The following is a 15,248-nucleotide window of genomic DNA, read 5'->3' as shown; positions in this document are numbered from 1 at the left end:
TCAAGAAATTGGGTAATTTAGTTATACTTTCATAGAAAATATAAATACACCAAGTTTAGGGGAAGGGTGATCTATAAAAATGCCTATCGTTTTCTCCCACAACTTTCCTTTCAAAAAAAGGTACCCTACAGAAACGTCAACAGAAGGTTTTTCAAAACTGAAAGGGTATCGCTGAAATGTGCTGTATAAAGACAAACAAAGCATCTGCAAGTACGAGGACTGAACCTCATGGTGCAGGCCTGCAGAGGCTACTGCTGGGTTTCCTAAAGACACACCTACATGCACTGATATGGAGCAAAGTACAGAGTACATTGAGTACTCAAAACAGCAAGCTGCAGAATCATGCTGTTCACAAAAAGTCCGCTTAGGGGAGAGTGTCTGTAATACACAACTACGGAAATGTCTGGGAGGATATCTGCTGAACCATTAACTGTAAAGTGCTCTACTGGCTGGCGTGGCAAGGGACTTTATTTGTGCTTTTATTTCCCGATTACTCCGATTTTTAAAATATGCACTTGTCAGTACCTCTGAGATCAGAACACAGACAACGCTTTAACGTGCTCAGGTCTCTTTTAAAAAGGAGTGAAAAGCCAGATGTCTTCGGCACTGCCAAACATTTTTAATAGGCAGCTTTCAACAAATCTATTCCATGAACATTAAGCCAGGTTAGGAAAGAAGGAAGGATAAGATATTAGAAATATGAGCTTCCTGTTGTTCCACTTTAAACAGTATTTAAAAATGAGATTTCCAAAGGACTACCGCAATAGCAAGGAGGGGAAGTACAACCCTTCTGGTTGTTTCCAGGGAGCGAACAGGGCAGAGAAGACACATTTTTCCTTAAATTTTTCAGGTAGCATTAGACAGGAATTAGAAGACGCAGCAAGAAGTGCCCCGAGACTTTTAACACCTGACGGGCTGTAGAGTTTCTTGTTAAAGCAAAGAAATGCTTCAAAATTGAGCTGCCATAAATGCAGATCAAACTTTTAAGAAGGTACTTAGTTTACAGTTCTTTGTATTTTACTTTCTTCTAAGTGTGGAGTAATAAAATGCCTCCTAGTTTTTAAGGACGGAATCTTGTAAAGAGAGGCAGCCACCTGGGAATCTTTGCTTACTTAGGTGTTGGGCTGCATTCCTCCGTAAGATGAGACTGACGAACACTGAGTATTTACAACCCACTAAGCTAAACAAACTAGTCAAAGTCTGTAAAGCCATTGCTTAGAGAACTAACTGCAGGAAATCATAAAATCCACCTATTGTGGGAAGTGATGGTAGACCATAAACTGTGCTAGGTATTCATCAATGAAATCATCTGTTTCATTTCAGTCTTTCTTTTCCTTTTCCTGCCTCTCCTCTATTCTTTAAAATTTAGTTAAAGATGCCTCTGAAAATTCTCAGAGCCCAGAGGTCTGTTTCTTCTACTTCTCTGATTTTAGGTTAGCTGGAAAGAACCCTGGAGAGCAGACAGAAACCACTTACCTTGTTGACAGTTCTTGAGCAGAAGTGATTTTTATATAGCGCAACTGATTAGCTTACATGCAGGTTTCGACACGCTTGACCATTCATACCTGGGAAAAACCTCTGCTCTCCCATCCCAGGTCTGAGAAGAGCTAGCCTGGGCAGCCCAAAATGACCTTCACACCAGACCTCAGACTTCCTTCCTAAGTGAAGAGGTGGCCTTGAAGACCTTCAAGTGGATGGTCTGTTTTCTCTCCTACTACCTTGGATGCGCTTGAAGTGCTTTCTCCAGCAAAAGAACCAAGAATCAGCTATATTTATTGGAACATGGGTTGCTAGTATTTTCCTTTTTAATATATAAAAAAAAATTATATATTTTTCAGTGAAAACAACAAACCTACGACTTAGCATTTCTAAGTGCTGGTTCATCTGATCCGGAAATTTTAGGAGGCCCCACAAAGTACTTCCCCCACTTTTCGAACCTGGTGAAACCATCCTGTTGGTCTGAATGCCTTGACTGAGGCCCCAGGGTGGCAGGGAGGCCCTAGCCGCCCCTTCCCTCCCCCTGGGCCCAGGGTCCCCGGGATGCAGGGCCAGCCTGGCCCCCGCATGGTGTGCTCACCCGCCGAGTTCTCCCGCGTGAGGCAGTGGATGGCGGTCCGCTGGGTCTTGGGCTGCAGCAGCAGCAGGAGCACGGGCTCTAGGATGCGGGCCGCGTCGCCCAGGGAGAGAGCCCGCACCAGCCAGCCCTGGGCGGCGGCCCCGATGGCCCCATCCGAGCTGCCCAGGCTGTCCAGCACCACGAACAACGACCTGCCACGGGGGTGGGGCGGGGTGTGGATGCGCACCGTCAGGGCGGTCAGGACACCCTTGGGGAGTTCTACCCGGGGAGGCTGGACTTGCAGGCCCAGGCAGATGAGGACCATAAGGTCAACCCTGCTTCCAGCTAGGGTCACTGTTGCTGGCTTGTTGCTGAGTTGCTAAGTCAGGGGAGCTTTAAAAAATGCTGATGCCTGGGCCTCCTCACAAATGGGGGGCAGGTGTGGTACATTAGGACCAGCTGGAATCTCTCCAAGGCTGCGTGTCTGACCCCACATCTAGGGCTCCAGGAACAAGATAAAAACGAAAATGACATCGCTCAGTCGTGTCCGACTCCTTGTGACCCCACAGACTGTAGCCTACCAGGCTCCTCCGTCCACGGGATTTTCCAGGCAAGAATACTGGAGCGGGTTGCCATTTCCTTCTCCAGGGCATCATCCCGACCCAGGGATCGAACCCAGGTCTCCCACCTTGCAGGCAGACACTTTACCCTCTGAGCCACCAGGGAAGCTTACAAGAAACAAGGTGGGGGATTTTTGAAAACCAATGTAGAACAGAACATGCCTGTAATAAAACGCATGGTTTGGGGCCTGGGATTGAGGACATCGCAGCTGCACACACCCAGTGTGGCCGCCACCCCAGTTAAGATACACGTGTGTGCATGCTCTGTTGCGTCCTACTCTTTGCAACCCCAAGGATGGTAGCCTGCCAGGCCCCTCTGTCCATGGGATTTCCCAGGCAAGAATACTGGAGTGGGTTGCCTTTCCCTTCTTCAGGGGATCTTCTTGACCGGGGGATCGAACCTGCATCTCCTGCACTGACTGGCAGGTGGGTTCTTTACCACTGAGCTGCCGGGGAAGCCCAGCCAAGATTTACCCCTCCTCATCTTCCTACCAAGCCCCCTTGGGGGGCTTGTTCCGCCAGCTCCTCAGGTGACTCTGAGGCATGCAGGGCTTCCTCCCTTCAAGATCAAGGTAAGAAACCCCCTATGAGGTAGTCACACCTGTCTGGCCTGAATTCACTGAGAGGACCCCAGGAATCTCTCTGCATCAAGAACACGGGGTGGGGGCGGGGGGTGGTTTCTGTTTCATGCATCTCCCCGATCCTAGCCTGGCACACTGACCCAGCACCTCCCCAAAGTGTCCTTTTCCTTTAAGGGTTGTTATTAAAAAAAAAAAAAAAAGTCCCTGTCACCTGTCAAAGGAGCGATTGTGAGACGTCACTCTGCTGCCCTGGATCTCTCTGGTCAGGTGCCAGATGACAGAAAATCGAAACAGAGCTTCCAACCTGGTTCCCTTGAACAGGAGAGAAAACGGGAGTGAGGCGCCTGGCTTCTTTCTTAACAGAACGGCGTTCTCAGTGGTCACGAGCCCCATTTAAATGACAGACGAGAATTCAGCGGAAAGAGGGCAAGCAGGGCAGAGGTGCCTGAGCTAAGGGGCCTGGTGTCTGGAGGGGCAGTCCGTGTTCCGGACTCCACGATAACCAGAGTCCAGGGCCACAGCCAGGCCTGCGGCTGGAGAAGAACACGGGGCATGACCTCCTCGTGGCCCCTGGCAGCGCCCTCCCCAACCTCTCTGGCACCGGTCTCACGGAAGGCAACATTTCCCCATGGACTGCGGTCAGACGGGAGATGGTTCCGGAAGGGCTCCATGCTCATGACAGCTACTGTGCCCTTCATCTCTCACTCAGTACCACCGCTGACCTGACGGCAGGCCCTGGCCTGAGGCCTGGAGCTTGGGGGCCCCAGCTTAGAGGACAGGCCCTGACAGCAGGGCAGAGCCAGGGCTCCAGGGGTGACACATTCTCCGCAGCTGCCTGCTTCCCCCAGAGCTCTGGGGGCCCTGCAAGCATCACGGGAGCCTGGGCAGACGCTCCTGGTAAGCTTTAATGCAACACACTGGGTGGCTCGTGCTTCTGCGGGCCTTCCAGGCCTGAAATTACTGATGTATTAAAATGCTGCTGATGCAACACCCCTGCCTGTTAAACAGGATGTCCACTGCGCCCCAGAATGGCTCCTGTCGGATACAGGTGAGTCTGCCTGAGGGCTTCCCTGAAAGCTCAGATGGTAAAGAATCCGCCTGCAACGTGAGAGACTCGGGTTCGATCCCTGGGTTGGGAAGATCCCCTGGAGGAGAGCATGGCAACCCTCTCCAGTATTCATGCTTGGAGAATCCCACGGACAGAGGAGCCTGGCGGGCTACAGTCTGTAGGGCCACAAAGAGTTAGACACGACTGAATGACTTAACGCATGCCACCACGTGACACCTGGGCCCCGGGGGCGGGCGGGTGTCAGGACCAGAGTCAGACGGAGGTCGCCGGCTGCAGAGACTCACCTTGTCGGGGTTCAGGAGGGCGTGGCAGATGATGTCCTCGCAGACGTTGGCCGTGGGGGCCAGGCAGTGCAGCCGGTAGAACAACTCCACGCACGTGATGTGATGCTCCTGGGTCTCCTTATTCAGCTGATTCCAAAGCACATGAGCCACCCTCTGGACAGAGGGGAGACTGGGTGAACATCGCCAAGTCCTGCCCCTTTCCTCCTTTGGCAGGCCAGTCTGGCCCCCAGCTGCCTGTTCCTGCCTACCTTTGCTAGGCGAGCATCCTTAATACACAAAGAACCACCACTGCCAGGCGAAACGAACCACCTCACAGTCCCCTCAGGAGCCACTGGGTAAGGGGAACGGCACATGTGAAATGTAGGGGTCAGCAATGCAGGACACTGCAGCTCTAGCTCAGACCTCCGCTTTCAGAGGGGAACCACCTAGCAGCAGGCACCTGTTGACAATGGAGACGTCCTCTCAATCAGCACACAACAAGGCTCCCTCCGAGCTGGTGCTGGGGTGCCAGGGTTGCGTCCTCTAGGAAGTTTGGGGGGATCTGTGGTGGTCACTGTCCTAGGGTAGACACCTTAGCACCCTACCACCGGTGGTTGGCTCTAACTGGTGTTCAGATTTAATCCCACAAACTTGCTTCTTCCCATTTCTACGCTCAATGCTGTAACAGAGGCCGGGCTCATCTTCAGGGCCCAAACTATATTGCAGGATCAAGTCCTTCATCTACTCAACTCTGATCTTGGCTCTTAAAACGTGTAATGTCTGTGAGTGACTGTAGCCCCTTCCCAAGTTCCCGGGGACACCAGAGGGACCAACCAGGGTGAGACTCAAAAAGAAGGCTGATTCCCACTCCTAGGAGGGGGAATTTCTGAAGGCATTTTTTTGGGGGGTCATAGAAAAAGATGATGTCTCACAGATTATGTTTTAGAGACCTTGTATATCAAAGAACTTCTTTTGACTCATTTATTTCTGAGCTTCCCTGGTTGCTCAGATGGTAAGGAAATTGCCTGCAGTACAGGAGACATGGGTTTGATCCCTGGGTTGGGAAGATGCCCTGGAAACGAAATGGTTACTCATGCCAGTGTTCTCACCTGCAAAGAGGTGAGACTGCCATCAGTCTCAGATGACAGAGGGGAGACTCTGTCATCTCATGGACAGAGGAGCCTGGCGGGCTACAGTCCATGGGGTCGCAAAGAGTCGGACACGACGTGAGCGACTAACACATTTCTGTTTGACAAAATTCTTCTTTGCACAGATCAAATTAATCTCTGACTGGCCTGAGACCCTAACCATTATTTATTTTTCACTTAAGGAAATGTGATTTCCAATTATCAAGTTACACGTAAACTTCATACAAACATTCTGTCAATTGCAAATTGACACTTGCCAAGAGCACTGGCAGCAACAGAACGACGGGCGTTTGCCATCTGCCTCTCCGGAGGCTGAACCCTGTGCTGCCGCAGCTGCTGACCAGGGTGGAGGGGGGAGCCCTGTGCTCCAGGGAATCTGATGATGGGACAGGTCTTTAGATAGTCAGATATTTTCAAGAACTGACTTGAACTGATCCCCACCTTTGCATCTCTTCATATCTAGAAAGGGCTTCCCTGGTAGCTCAGCTGGTAAAGAATCCGCCTGCAATGCAGGAGACCTGGGCTTGATCCCTGGGTTGGGAAGATCCCCTGGAGAAGGGAGAGGCAACCCACTCCAGTATTCTGGCCTGGAGAATTCCATGGACTGTATAGTCCGTGGGCTCACAAAGAGTTGGATGCGACTTTCACTTTCATATCTAGAAAAGCACTAAGTCCCTTCGTGGTGACATCAGCTCCTCCTGACTAGCAGAAAACCTCTTGTAAAGTAAGCGCTTCCTTGCACTAAACTCCTCCTTCACCGAAATCTTATATATTGACCTTCTTGGAAGGACTGATACTGAAGCTGAAACTCTAATACTTTGGCCACCTGATGCAAAGAACTGACTCATTTGAAAAGACCCTGATGCTGGGAAAGATTGAAGGTGGGAGGAGAAGGGGATGACAGAGGATGAGATGGTTGGGTGGCATCATCGACTCAATGGACATGAGTTTGAGTAAGCTCCGGGAGTTGGTGATGGACAGGGAGGCCAGGTGTGCTGCAGTCCATGGGGTTGCAAAGAGTCAGACATGACTGAGCGACTGAACTGAACTGAAGGTTTAATAAAAGTTGTATATTGTTATATCTTTTACAAGTTTGTCAGCAAGGAAGGAACCTCGAGCGAAGAAACTTCTAAAAAATGTAAATGAAATATGAGCTTTTAGATAAACTTTATTAAGAATAATTATGCTTCAGGAATGTCTGTCTAAAATAGTCTCTCCAGATCAGGGTAAGTTATATTTCTAGGGTTTGTGCTAAACTAAGTGATGAAAGTTTATTGAATAGCCAAGTCATTTCCAAATAAAATAAAGTAGTCCCTTTACTTGCAGTCCCTAGTACAAATTTATGTGTAAGATGCTCCATCTGGAAGATTTTAAGGTTTTTTGGAGGGTTTTTGAGACTTGACATTGATCACACACAAAAAAACATGCCTGCCCATTCATCTTTGCCTTCTTGGTCCCTATGTGCTGGACATTTTCTTAGTGGCTGGCAATCTGCCATTACTACTTAGAAAGGGCAGGGCACTCTTGGGACATCTGACCTTACTCTTGCTGGCACTGTAGGCAGAATGAACGTTGGTATGTAAGCTATTCCACGGGAACGAGAAAAAGGCTAGAGGATCTGGAACTAGCCTGACGCCTGGAGTCTGAGAACCTGGGGCGCACCCTGGCTGAGTGTATAGGTTGCTTTACCGTCTCTAGTTCCAGCATCTCAATGTGGCCAGGCTCCAGCCCTGTCTCATTCTTGAGAACCTGGTAACATTAATATATAACATATGCTCCAGTGCTTGGCAAGTAGCACGTGCTCAGGTGCATAAATCTGAATCAAAATAAAAATCAAGGCTTCAGAAAGAACTCATAAAAGCATACCCAAACAAGAGGAAAGTACTGAGTGCTATCATTCTCATTCTATTAATAGCCTTCCAAGAATTCATGGATGAAATTCTTTCTTCTCTTTTCCTCTCTGTGCCTGTGATGTAGCTATGCCAAACTCTGTGATATATGCGGGACCAGGGAAAAAGATCTGCCCAGTCACCGTGGTTCCAAGTTCTACAGAGTCAAGATCTATACTGTGACTCAACTTTGGTAGGAAGGAAGAGAGGGAAAACAAGGAGAAGAAGCTGAAGAGCAACTAAATCCAGAATCTGCCAGGACCCAACATCATGAATGGGGCTAGACTGAACATACCATGGACCCTCTGCCAGTGAAAATTATAGAGAAAGAAAACAGCCAGCGATTTAGAGTTGCTGGACAGTATCCTAAGGGCATTCAAGAAATGAGGAAAAACTCGAGAGAATCTACAAAAATTCCAACACAAGAAGCAATAAGTCTATGGCACTTCAACTAGGACCCCGTCCACCTCTAGTCCAGCTTGACTTGGTAGGGGGTGGCCAGGAAGGTGGGCCTCCTCTCCTCCCAGCTCCCCCAGCTAATAATAAGGCTTTTGTATCTCCCTGGGAGGAACAGGCCGCCAGTATCTTACTCCTCTGCCTTGGCTCTTGGGTGGAGGCTCTATCTAAGCATAGCAGGCTAAAAACACTCATCACTCATTAGGAGATGAAAAGAGGCACACCCAGAAGACCAGAGGCCACCACTCTGCCCAGCAACCCGCAAGGAAATCACACCAAGAGAAGCAGACAACTGACCCAGTTGGACAATAGAATTCAGAGATTTTGCCCAGGGGGAGAGGTGGGTCACAAAACAGAGTTGCACAGCTCTCTATAAGGGAACAGAGTGTAGGATGAGGTCAAGCTAGGAGTGCTCTCAGATATAACAAGAGATTTTAATGGTAAGTAATTAAGAGGAGGCTGCTAGCTCCATGATAGCAACAAGCTACACCAAAGGCCAGCTCATTTACCAGAAATAAACAGGGACACATCTTATTTTATTAAAGTCGCTCAGCAACCCCATGGACTCTACAGTCCATGGAATTCTCCAGGCAGAATACTGGAGTGGTTAGCCTTTCCCTTCTCCAGGGGATCCTCCCAACCCAGGGATTGAACCCAGGTCTCCCACATTGCAGGAGTATTCTTTACCAGCTAAGCCACAAGGGAAGCCCAAGAACACTGGAGTGGGTACCCTGTCACTTCCCCAGTGGGTCTTCCCGACCCAGGAATTGAACCAGGGTCTCCTGCATTGCAGGCGGATTCTTTACCAACTGAGCTAACAGGGACACAGAGAACTAGGAAAAATCCTCCTGTGTCAAAACAAATCTCTAAGACTGGCCTCAAAAAAACTACTTGAGACAGGGACTTCCCTGGGGGCCCAGTGGTTAAGAATCTGCCTTCCAATGCAGGGGATAAGAATTCATCCCAGGGTAGGGAAGTAAGATCCCACATGCCACAGGGCAACTAAGCCTGCAGCTGCAACTACAGAGAAGCCCACACATCACAACAAAGATCCTGCATGCCACAACTAAGACCCAACACAGCCAAAAAATAATATATTTACATACACACACACACATAAAGAACCATTAAAAGAAAAAACCTACCTGAGTCAAGGCTGTGGAGTAATTTGTGCCCCAGGGCATTGTTAAAAATAATAGAGCCATTATCCAGTGATTAGTGAAGTCTAAAGGCTGGACTGGAAGAAACACACACTGGAATCAAGATTGTCGGGAGAAATATCAATAACCTCAGATACGCAGATGACACCACCCTTATGGCAGAAAGTGAAGAGGAACTAAAGAGCCTCTTGATGAAAGTGAAAAAGGAGAGTGAAAAAGTTGGCTTAAAGCTCAACATTCAGAAAACAAAGATCATGGCATCCGGTCCCATCACTTCATGGGAAATACATGGGGAAACAGTGTCAGACTTTATTTTGGGGGGCTCCAAAATCACTGCAGGTGGTGACTGCAGCCATGAAATTAAAAGACGCTTACTCCGTGGAAGAAAAGTTATGACCAACCTAGACAGTATATTCAAAAGCAGAGACGTTACTTTGCCAATAAAGGTCCGTCTAGTCAAGGCTATGGTTTTTCCTGTGGTCATGTATGGATGTGAGAGTTGGACTGTAAAGAAGGCTGAGCGCCGAAGAATTGATGCTTTTGAACTGTGGTGTTGGAGAAGACTCTAGGGAGTCCCTTGGACTGCAAGAAGATCCAACCAGTCCATTCTGAAGGAGATCAGCCCTGGGATTTCTTTGCAAGGAATGATGCTAAAGCTGAAACTCCAGTACTTTGGCCACCTCATGCGAAGAGTTGACTCACTGGAAAAGACTCTGATGCTGGGAGGGACTGGGGGCAGGAAAAGAAGGGGACAACAGGGGATGAGATGCCTGGATGGCATCACTGACTCGATGGACATGAGTCTGAGTGAACTCTGGGCAGTGATGATGGACAGGGAGGCCTGACATGCTACGATTCATGGGGTCGCAAAGAGTCGGACACGACTGAGCGACTGAACTGAACATCTGGGGGTGATACCAACAGAGTTTAACAGAAATCAGGGAAAGTCAACGAAAATCTTGCTAAAATCACCATCATCTCAAGAGGGGCTGCACATTCCTAAGCCAGCAGCCTCCAAGGAGCAGCACTAAATGCCTCACCCTGCACGGGAAACAAACTAAAACAGTCAAGTCACTAAACAAACAACAGAGACAACAATAACAACAAGTCACTAGTGGGAGTTGGAGGGAGGTGCCAGAACACAAAGTTACAACAATATATTATCTAAAATGTTGAGTCCTCAATAAAGGTTACAAGCCATGGCAGAGATACCAGAAAATGTGACCCACGCACAGGGATTAAAGAAGCAGACAGCAGAAGCCAAGAGAGGAACCAGATTTAACAAAGACTTCAAAGGAGCCATTATACATGTGTTTGAATAACTAAAGGAAACCATGTTCAAAGAAGAAAAAAAAAAAGTATGATGACAATGCCTCATCAAACAGACAGTAACAATAAGAAGTCAGAAATTATTATAAAAAGGAAACTCTGGAGTTGAAAGTACAATAACAAATGAAAAATTCCCTAGAGAGGGCTCAACAGTTTATTTGAACTAGCAGAAGAGTCAGTGAAAAAGATTGATAAAAATCATGAAATCTGAAGTATATAGAAAAAAAAAATAATGAAAAATGAATTGAGTCTTAGAGAAACGTGCAGAGCACCAGCATGCACATAAGTAGAATGCCAGGCCAGGAAAAAGAAATGAGCAGGAAAGATATTTAAAGAAATGAGGGCTGAAAACTTCCCAAATCTGATGAAAAACCTCAATGTACATATCCAAGAAGCTCAATGTATTCCAAGAAGGATAAACACAAAGAGATCCACACCCAGACACATCCTAGCAGAATGATAAAAGGACAGAGAAAATCTTGAAAATAACAAGAGAAAATTGATTTGATAATTTACAAACAAACCCTAGTAAGGTGTAATAGCCAACTTTTCATCAGGAACAAGGGAAGCCAGAAGACTGGTGAATGACATATTCAAACAATTCATTCAAATGCAGGTTCAAACATTTAGTTGAGCATTTGTTATGGATTATTAAACAAGTGCTGCTTGAAATATTTTATAATCAAGTGTATGTGGAAAAGATTAAAGTGGGCTTATTCTTATATTCAGTGTGTTGAAAGAAAAAAAAAAAGAAACATCTTATATCCCATAAATCTATCTTACATAAAAGAAAGAAAAATAAAGACATTTCTAGATAAAGAAAATCTAACAAATTTTGTTGCTAGCAGCTCTACTTTACAAGACTAATGGAAAAGTTCTTTAGGGTGAAAATAATTGACCCCAGACAGTTATCTGAATCCATACAAAAAGCAAAGAGCACCAGAAAAAGTAATTATGTAATTATAAAGAGACAGCATTAATGCATATATTCCTTCTCTTTTCTTCTTACAAATAATTTTAAAGACCAGTTGCGCACAACAATAGGGGCACACGCACTGCTGGTCCCATCACTTGTGGAAAAGTGTATCACAACAGCACAAGCAAAGCTGGCCTGGAGTAAAGGAACAGCACCGGATGTAAACGTGAACCCACAGTGAAGAGAGCCAGAAGGGGGACATGCAACAACAGACTGGCTCAAAGTCTGGAAAGGAGCATGTCGAGGCTGTATACGGTCACCGTGCTTATTTAACTCACACGCAGAGTGTGAGAGCATCAGTCGCTAGGTTGTGTCTGACTCTGCAGTCCCATGGACTGCAGTCTGCCAGGCTCCTCTGTCCACGAAATTCTCTAGGCAACAATACTGGAGTGCGTTGTCATGCCTTCCTCCAGGGGATCTTCCCAACCGAGGGACTGAACCTGGATTTCCTGCATTTCAGGCAGATTCTTTACCACCGGAGCCATCGGAGAAGGCCTGTATGCAGAGCACATCATATAAAACGGCGGGCTGGATGAACCTGAAGACGCAATCAAGACTGCCGGGAGGAATGCCCATACCCTCAGATGTGCAGACGACACCACCCTTATGGCAGAAAGAGAAGAGGAGCTAACGAGCCTCCTGATGAAGGCCAGAGAGAGTGAAAAAGATGGCTTAAAGCTCAACATTCAGAAAACGAAGATCATGGCATCCGGTCCTATCACTTCATGGCAAACAGATGGGGAAACAATGGAAACAGTGACAGACTTTATTTTCTTGGGCTTCAAAATCATTGCAAATGATGACTGCAGCCATGAAATTAAAAGATGTTTGTTCCTTGGAAGAAAAGCTATGACCAACTTAGACAGGATATTAAAAGGCAGAGACAAAGGTCAGTTTGCCAACAAAGGTCCGTCTAGTCAAATTTATGGTTTTTCCAGTAGTCAGGTATGGATGTGAGAGCTGGACTATAAAGAAAGCTGAGCACTGAAGAATGGATGCTTTTGAACTGTGGTGTTGGAGAAGACTCTCGAGAGTCCCTTGGACGGCAAGGAGATCCAACCAGTCAATCCTAAAGGAGATCAGTCCTAAATATTCATTGGAAGGACTGACGCTGAAGCTCCACTACTTTGGCCACCTGATGAGAAGAGCCAACTCGTTGGAAAAGACCCTGATTCTGGGCAAGACTGAAGGTGGGAGGAGAAGGGGACGACAGAGGATGAAATGGTTGAATGGCATCACCAATTCAGTGGACACAAGTCTGAGCAAATTCCAGGGGATTATGAAGGACAGGGAAGCCTGGCATGACAGGGAAGCATGCAGTCCATGGGATCACAGAGTCGGACACAACTAAGCAAGTGAACAACCAAACTCTACGAATATATACTTATTTTTCTTTTACCAAGTTCTTAAAATATCATAAGGTTATACAACCACATCTTGTTCAGTTTATAACATACCTAGATGTATTATGCCTAATAACGGCACAAGAAAGGGAAGAGGAACAGAGCTATTCAAGAGGTGAAAAAGGATCAGCCAGTCATGTCTGACTCTTTGCAACCCCATGGACTGTAGCCTGCCAGGCATGTTTCTGCAACTCACAGGAATTCAGAATGGAAGTGAAGTCAATTCTGATAAGATGCATATGGTAAACCTTAGCGTTCAGTTCAGTTCAGTCGCTAAGTCGTGTCTGACTCTTTGCGACAAAAAGAAACAACTCCAAAAATACTTTGAAAAAAATCATTAAGGGGATTAAAACATTACACTGGAAAAGGGCACTTTATGAAAAAGAAAATAAAAAAGAGGAAACAGGTGGGAAAAAAAATCACATACAGAAAACAAGGAAAATGGCATATTTCTATGAATATAGTAAAAACCACTGAATCATGAACTTGAAATTGGTGAATTATATTTAAATAATGCTCTTAACAAAAAAAAAGAACTTCCCTGGTGGTCCAGTGGCTAAGCCTCCACATTCCCAATGCAGGGGGACCCCAGGTTTGATCCGTGGTTAGGGAAGTAGATCCTACATGCTGCAACTAAGGCCCAGCAGAGCCAAAAAAAAAAAAAAAAAGTGGGGGGACAGAACCAAGCTGGAGATGGCTTCAGCTACATGACTTGCTTGAGGAGGGTTCAACCCAATAGGTGAAAAGCCAGCCCACTTCAAAAGCCGTTCAGAGGACAGGCTATCAAGACCTCAAAGGAGAGTTTACTTCCAGCACTTCACATAAAGCATCGAGAATCTCTCTTCCTCAGGGTCTCCGGGTATGCAGGGCATCTGGAGCCCCTCCTACCCTCAGGGGAAACGGGTTCCCCCTACAGGCCCTGGTGAGTGGTCCTGTCCCTGTCTACAACGCACGACCACTCCACCCTGGCCTGGGTCACTGTTGTGGTCGACTGGACAGCAGAAGCCGCCTGACCCAGGCGTGCCCTGCTGACTGTCCATTTAAGAGCCTTGACAGGCGAGCTCAGAACTGTGAAACAGAGACGCCAGTGTCATTAGCTCTGACAACCAAGCTTGAGGGTCCTGAGGCTGACTGAAGGTCGAGTGACAAGCAGGTTAGGTCCTGGCTGGCAGGGAGACATGGAAAGGAGGCAGCCTTGGGCTCTGACAGCTCCCCAGGTGAGACCTGTGAGCGCCAGCAGCATTCCACTTCCAACCCTGCCCTCCACAGGCTCCATCTTTATAATAAACCTCAGTTGTATTTTTTTCATGAGCTAGCTGGAATAGCTTTCAGCTTCTTGCAGTTGATTGAGCCCTATAATACCTTGTTTTCTTACTCTGTCCCCAAGAAAGATGGACAACACCTGCTCCCCATCTTCAGCAGTAAGCTTTCTCACATTTGACAAGCACTAAGTTTTCTAAGAGGAAGAGATGGTTGGAGGGCTTCACCAACTCAATGGACATGAATTAGAGCAAGCTCTTAGCAGAGACATTACTTTGCCAACAAAGGTCCATCTAGTCAAGGCTACAGTTTTTCCAGTAGTCATGTATGGATGTGAGAGCTAGACTATAAAGAAAGCTGAGCGCTGAAGAATTGATGCTTTTGAACTGTGGTGTTGGAGAAGACTCTTGAGAGTCCCTTGGACTGCAAGGAGATCCAACCAGTCCATCCTAAAGGAAATCAGTCCTGAATGTTCATTGGAAGAACTGATGTTGAAGCTGAAACTCCAATATTTTGGCCAACTAACATGAAGAACGGATTCATTTGAAAAGACCCTGATGCTGGGAAAGACTGAAGGCAAGAGGAGAAGGGGACAACAGAGGATGAGATGGTGGGATGGCATCACTGACTCAATGAACATCAGTCTGAGTAAAGTCTGGGAGTTGATGATGGACAGGGAGGCCTGGCGTGCTGCAGTCCATGGGGTCGCAGAGTCAGACATGACTGAGAAACTGTAGTTTTCCTTGAGGCTAAATAACCTCAAAGCCTCAAATCTCACAAAGCGGGACAAAGTTTCTCTTTCTGTGTATTTAGATAAGTTAACAATTCTTACTTATGCAGTCCAGTCAGCCAGCCTAACACTGAACACAAATATTACTGAACACTTGCTGCAGGGCCATAAACTGCCAGGAGCTGGGGTTAGAGACAGATAAAGCAGGCCCAGGGCTCCAGCCACCCTCTCTGGCTGCTACCTAAGGCACCATATTCTTTGTCACCACCACCAAAACCTTAGGCCTTCCCAGGTGGCACAGTGGTAAA

At 47.1% G+C, this 15,248-nt stretch overlaps 1 protein-coding gene across 16 annotated transcripts in view; it reads right to left on the bottom strand.

Moving 5' to 3' along the window:
• The window catches only part of DOP1B (DOP1 leucine zipper like protein B), a 130,378-nt gene that overhangs the window by 43,253 nt on the left and 71,877 nt on the right, over positions 1 to 15,248 (bottom strand). For all 16 annotated transcript variants that reach the window (XR_011255472.1, XR_011255473.1, XR_011255475.1 and 13 more), the window contains exons 16-18: positions 4,611 to 4,763; positions 3,469 to 3,569; positions 2,078 to 2,268 (exon numbers count right to left, since the gene is read on the bottom strand). Coding sequence is in view for 7 of the 16 variants with exons in the window: in XM_069582234.1 (XP_069438335.1) it covers positions 2,078 to 2,268; positions 3,469 to 3,569; positions 4,611 to 4,763 (445 nt within the window). In the remaining 9 variants the exon portion in view is untranslated. The remainder of the gene's footprint in view (positions 1 to 2,077; positions 2,269 to 3,468; positions 3,570 to 4,610; positions 4,764 to 15,248) is intronic.

The sequence above is a fragment of the Ovis canadensis genome, chromosome 1 (genome assembly GCF_042477335.2).
Source record: "Ovis canadensis isolate MfBH-ARS-UI-01 breed Bighorn chromosome 1, ARS-UI_OviCan_v2, whole genome shotgun sequence".
Taxonomy (NCBI): Eukaryota; Metazoa; Chordata; class Mammalia; order Artiodactyla; family Bovidae; genus Ovis; species Ovis canadensis.
The sequence above is the reverse complement of the archived record's forward strand: the minus strand, read 5'-3'. Positions and strand labels throughout refer to the sequence as shown.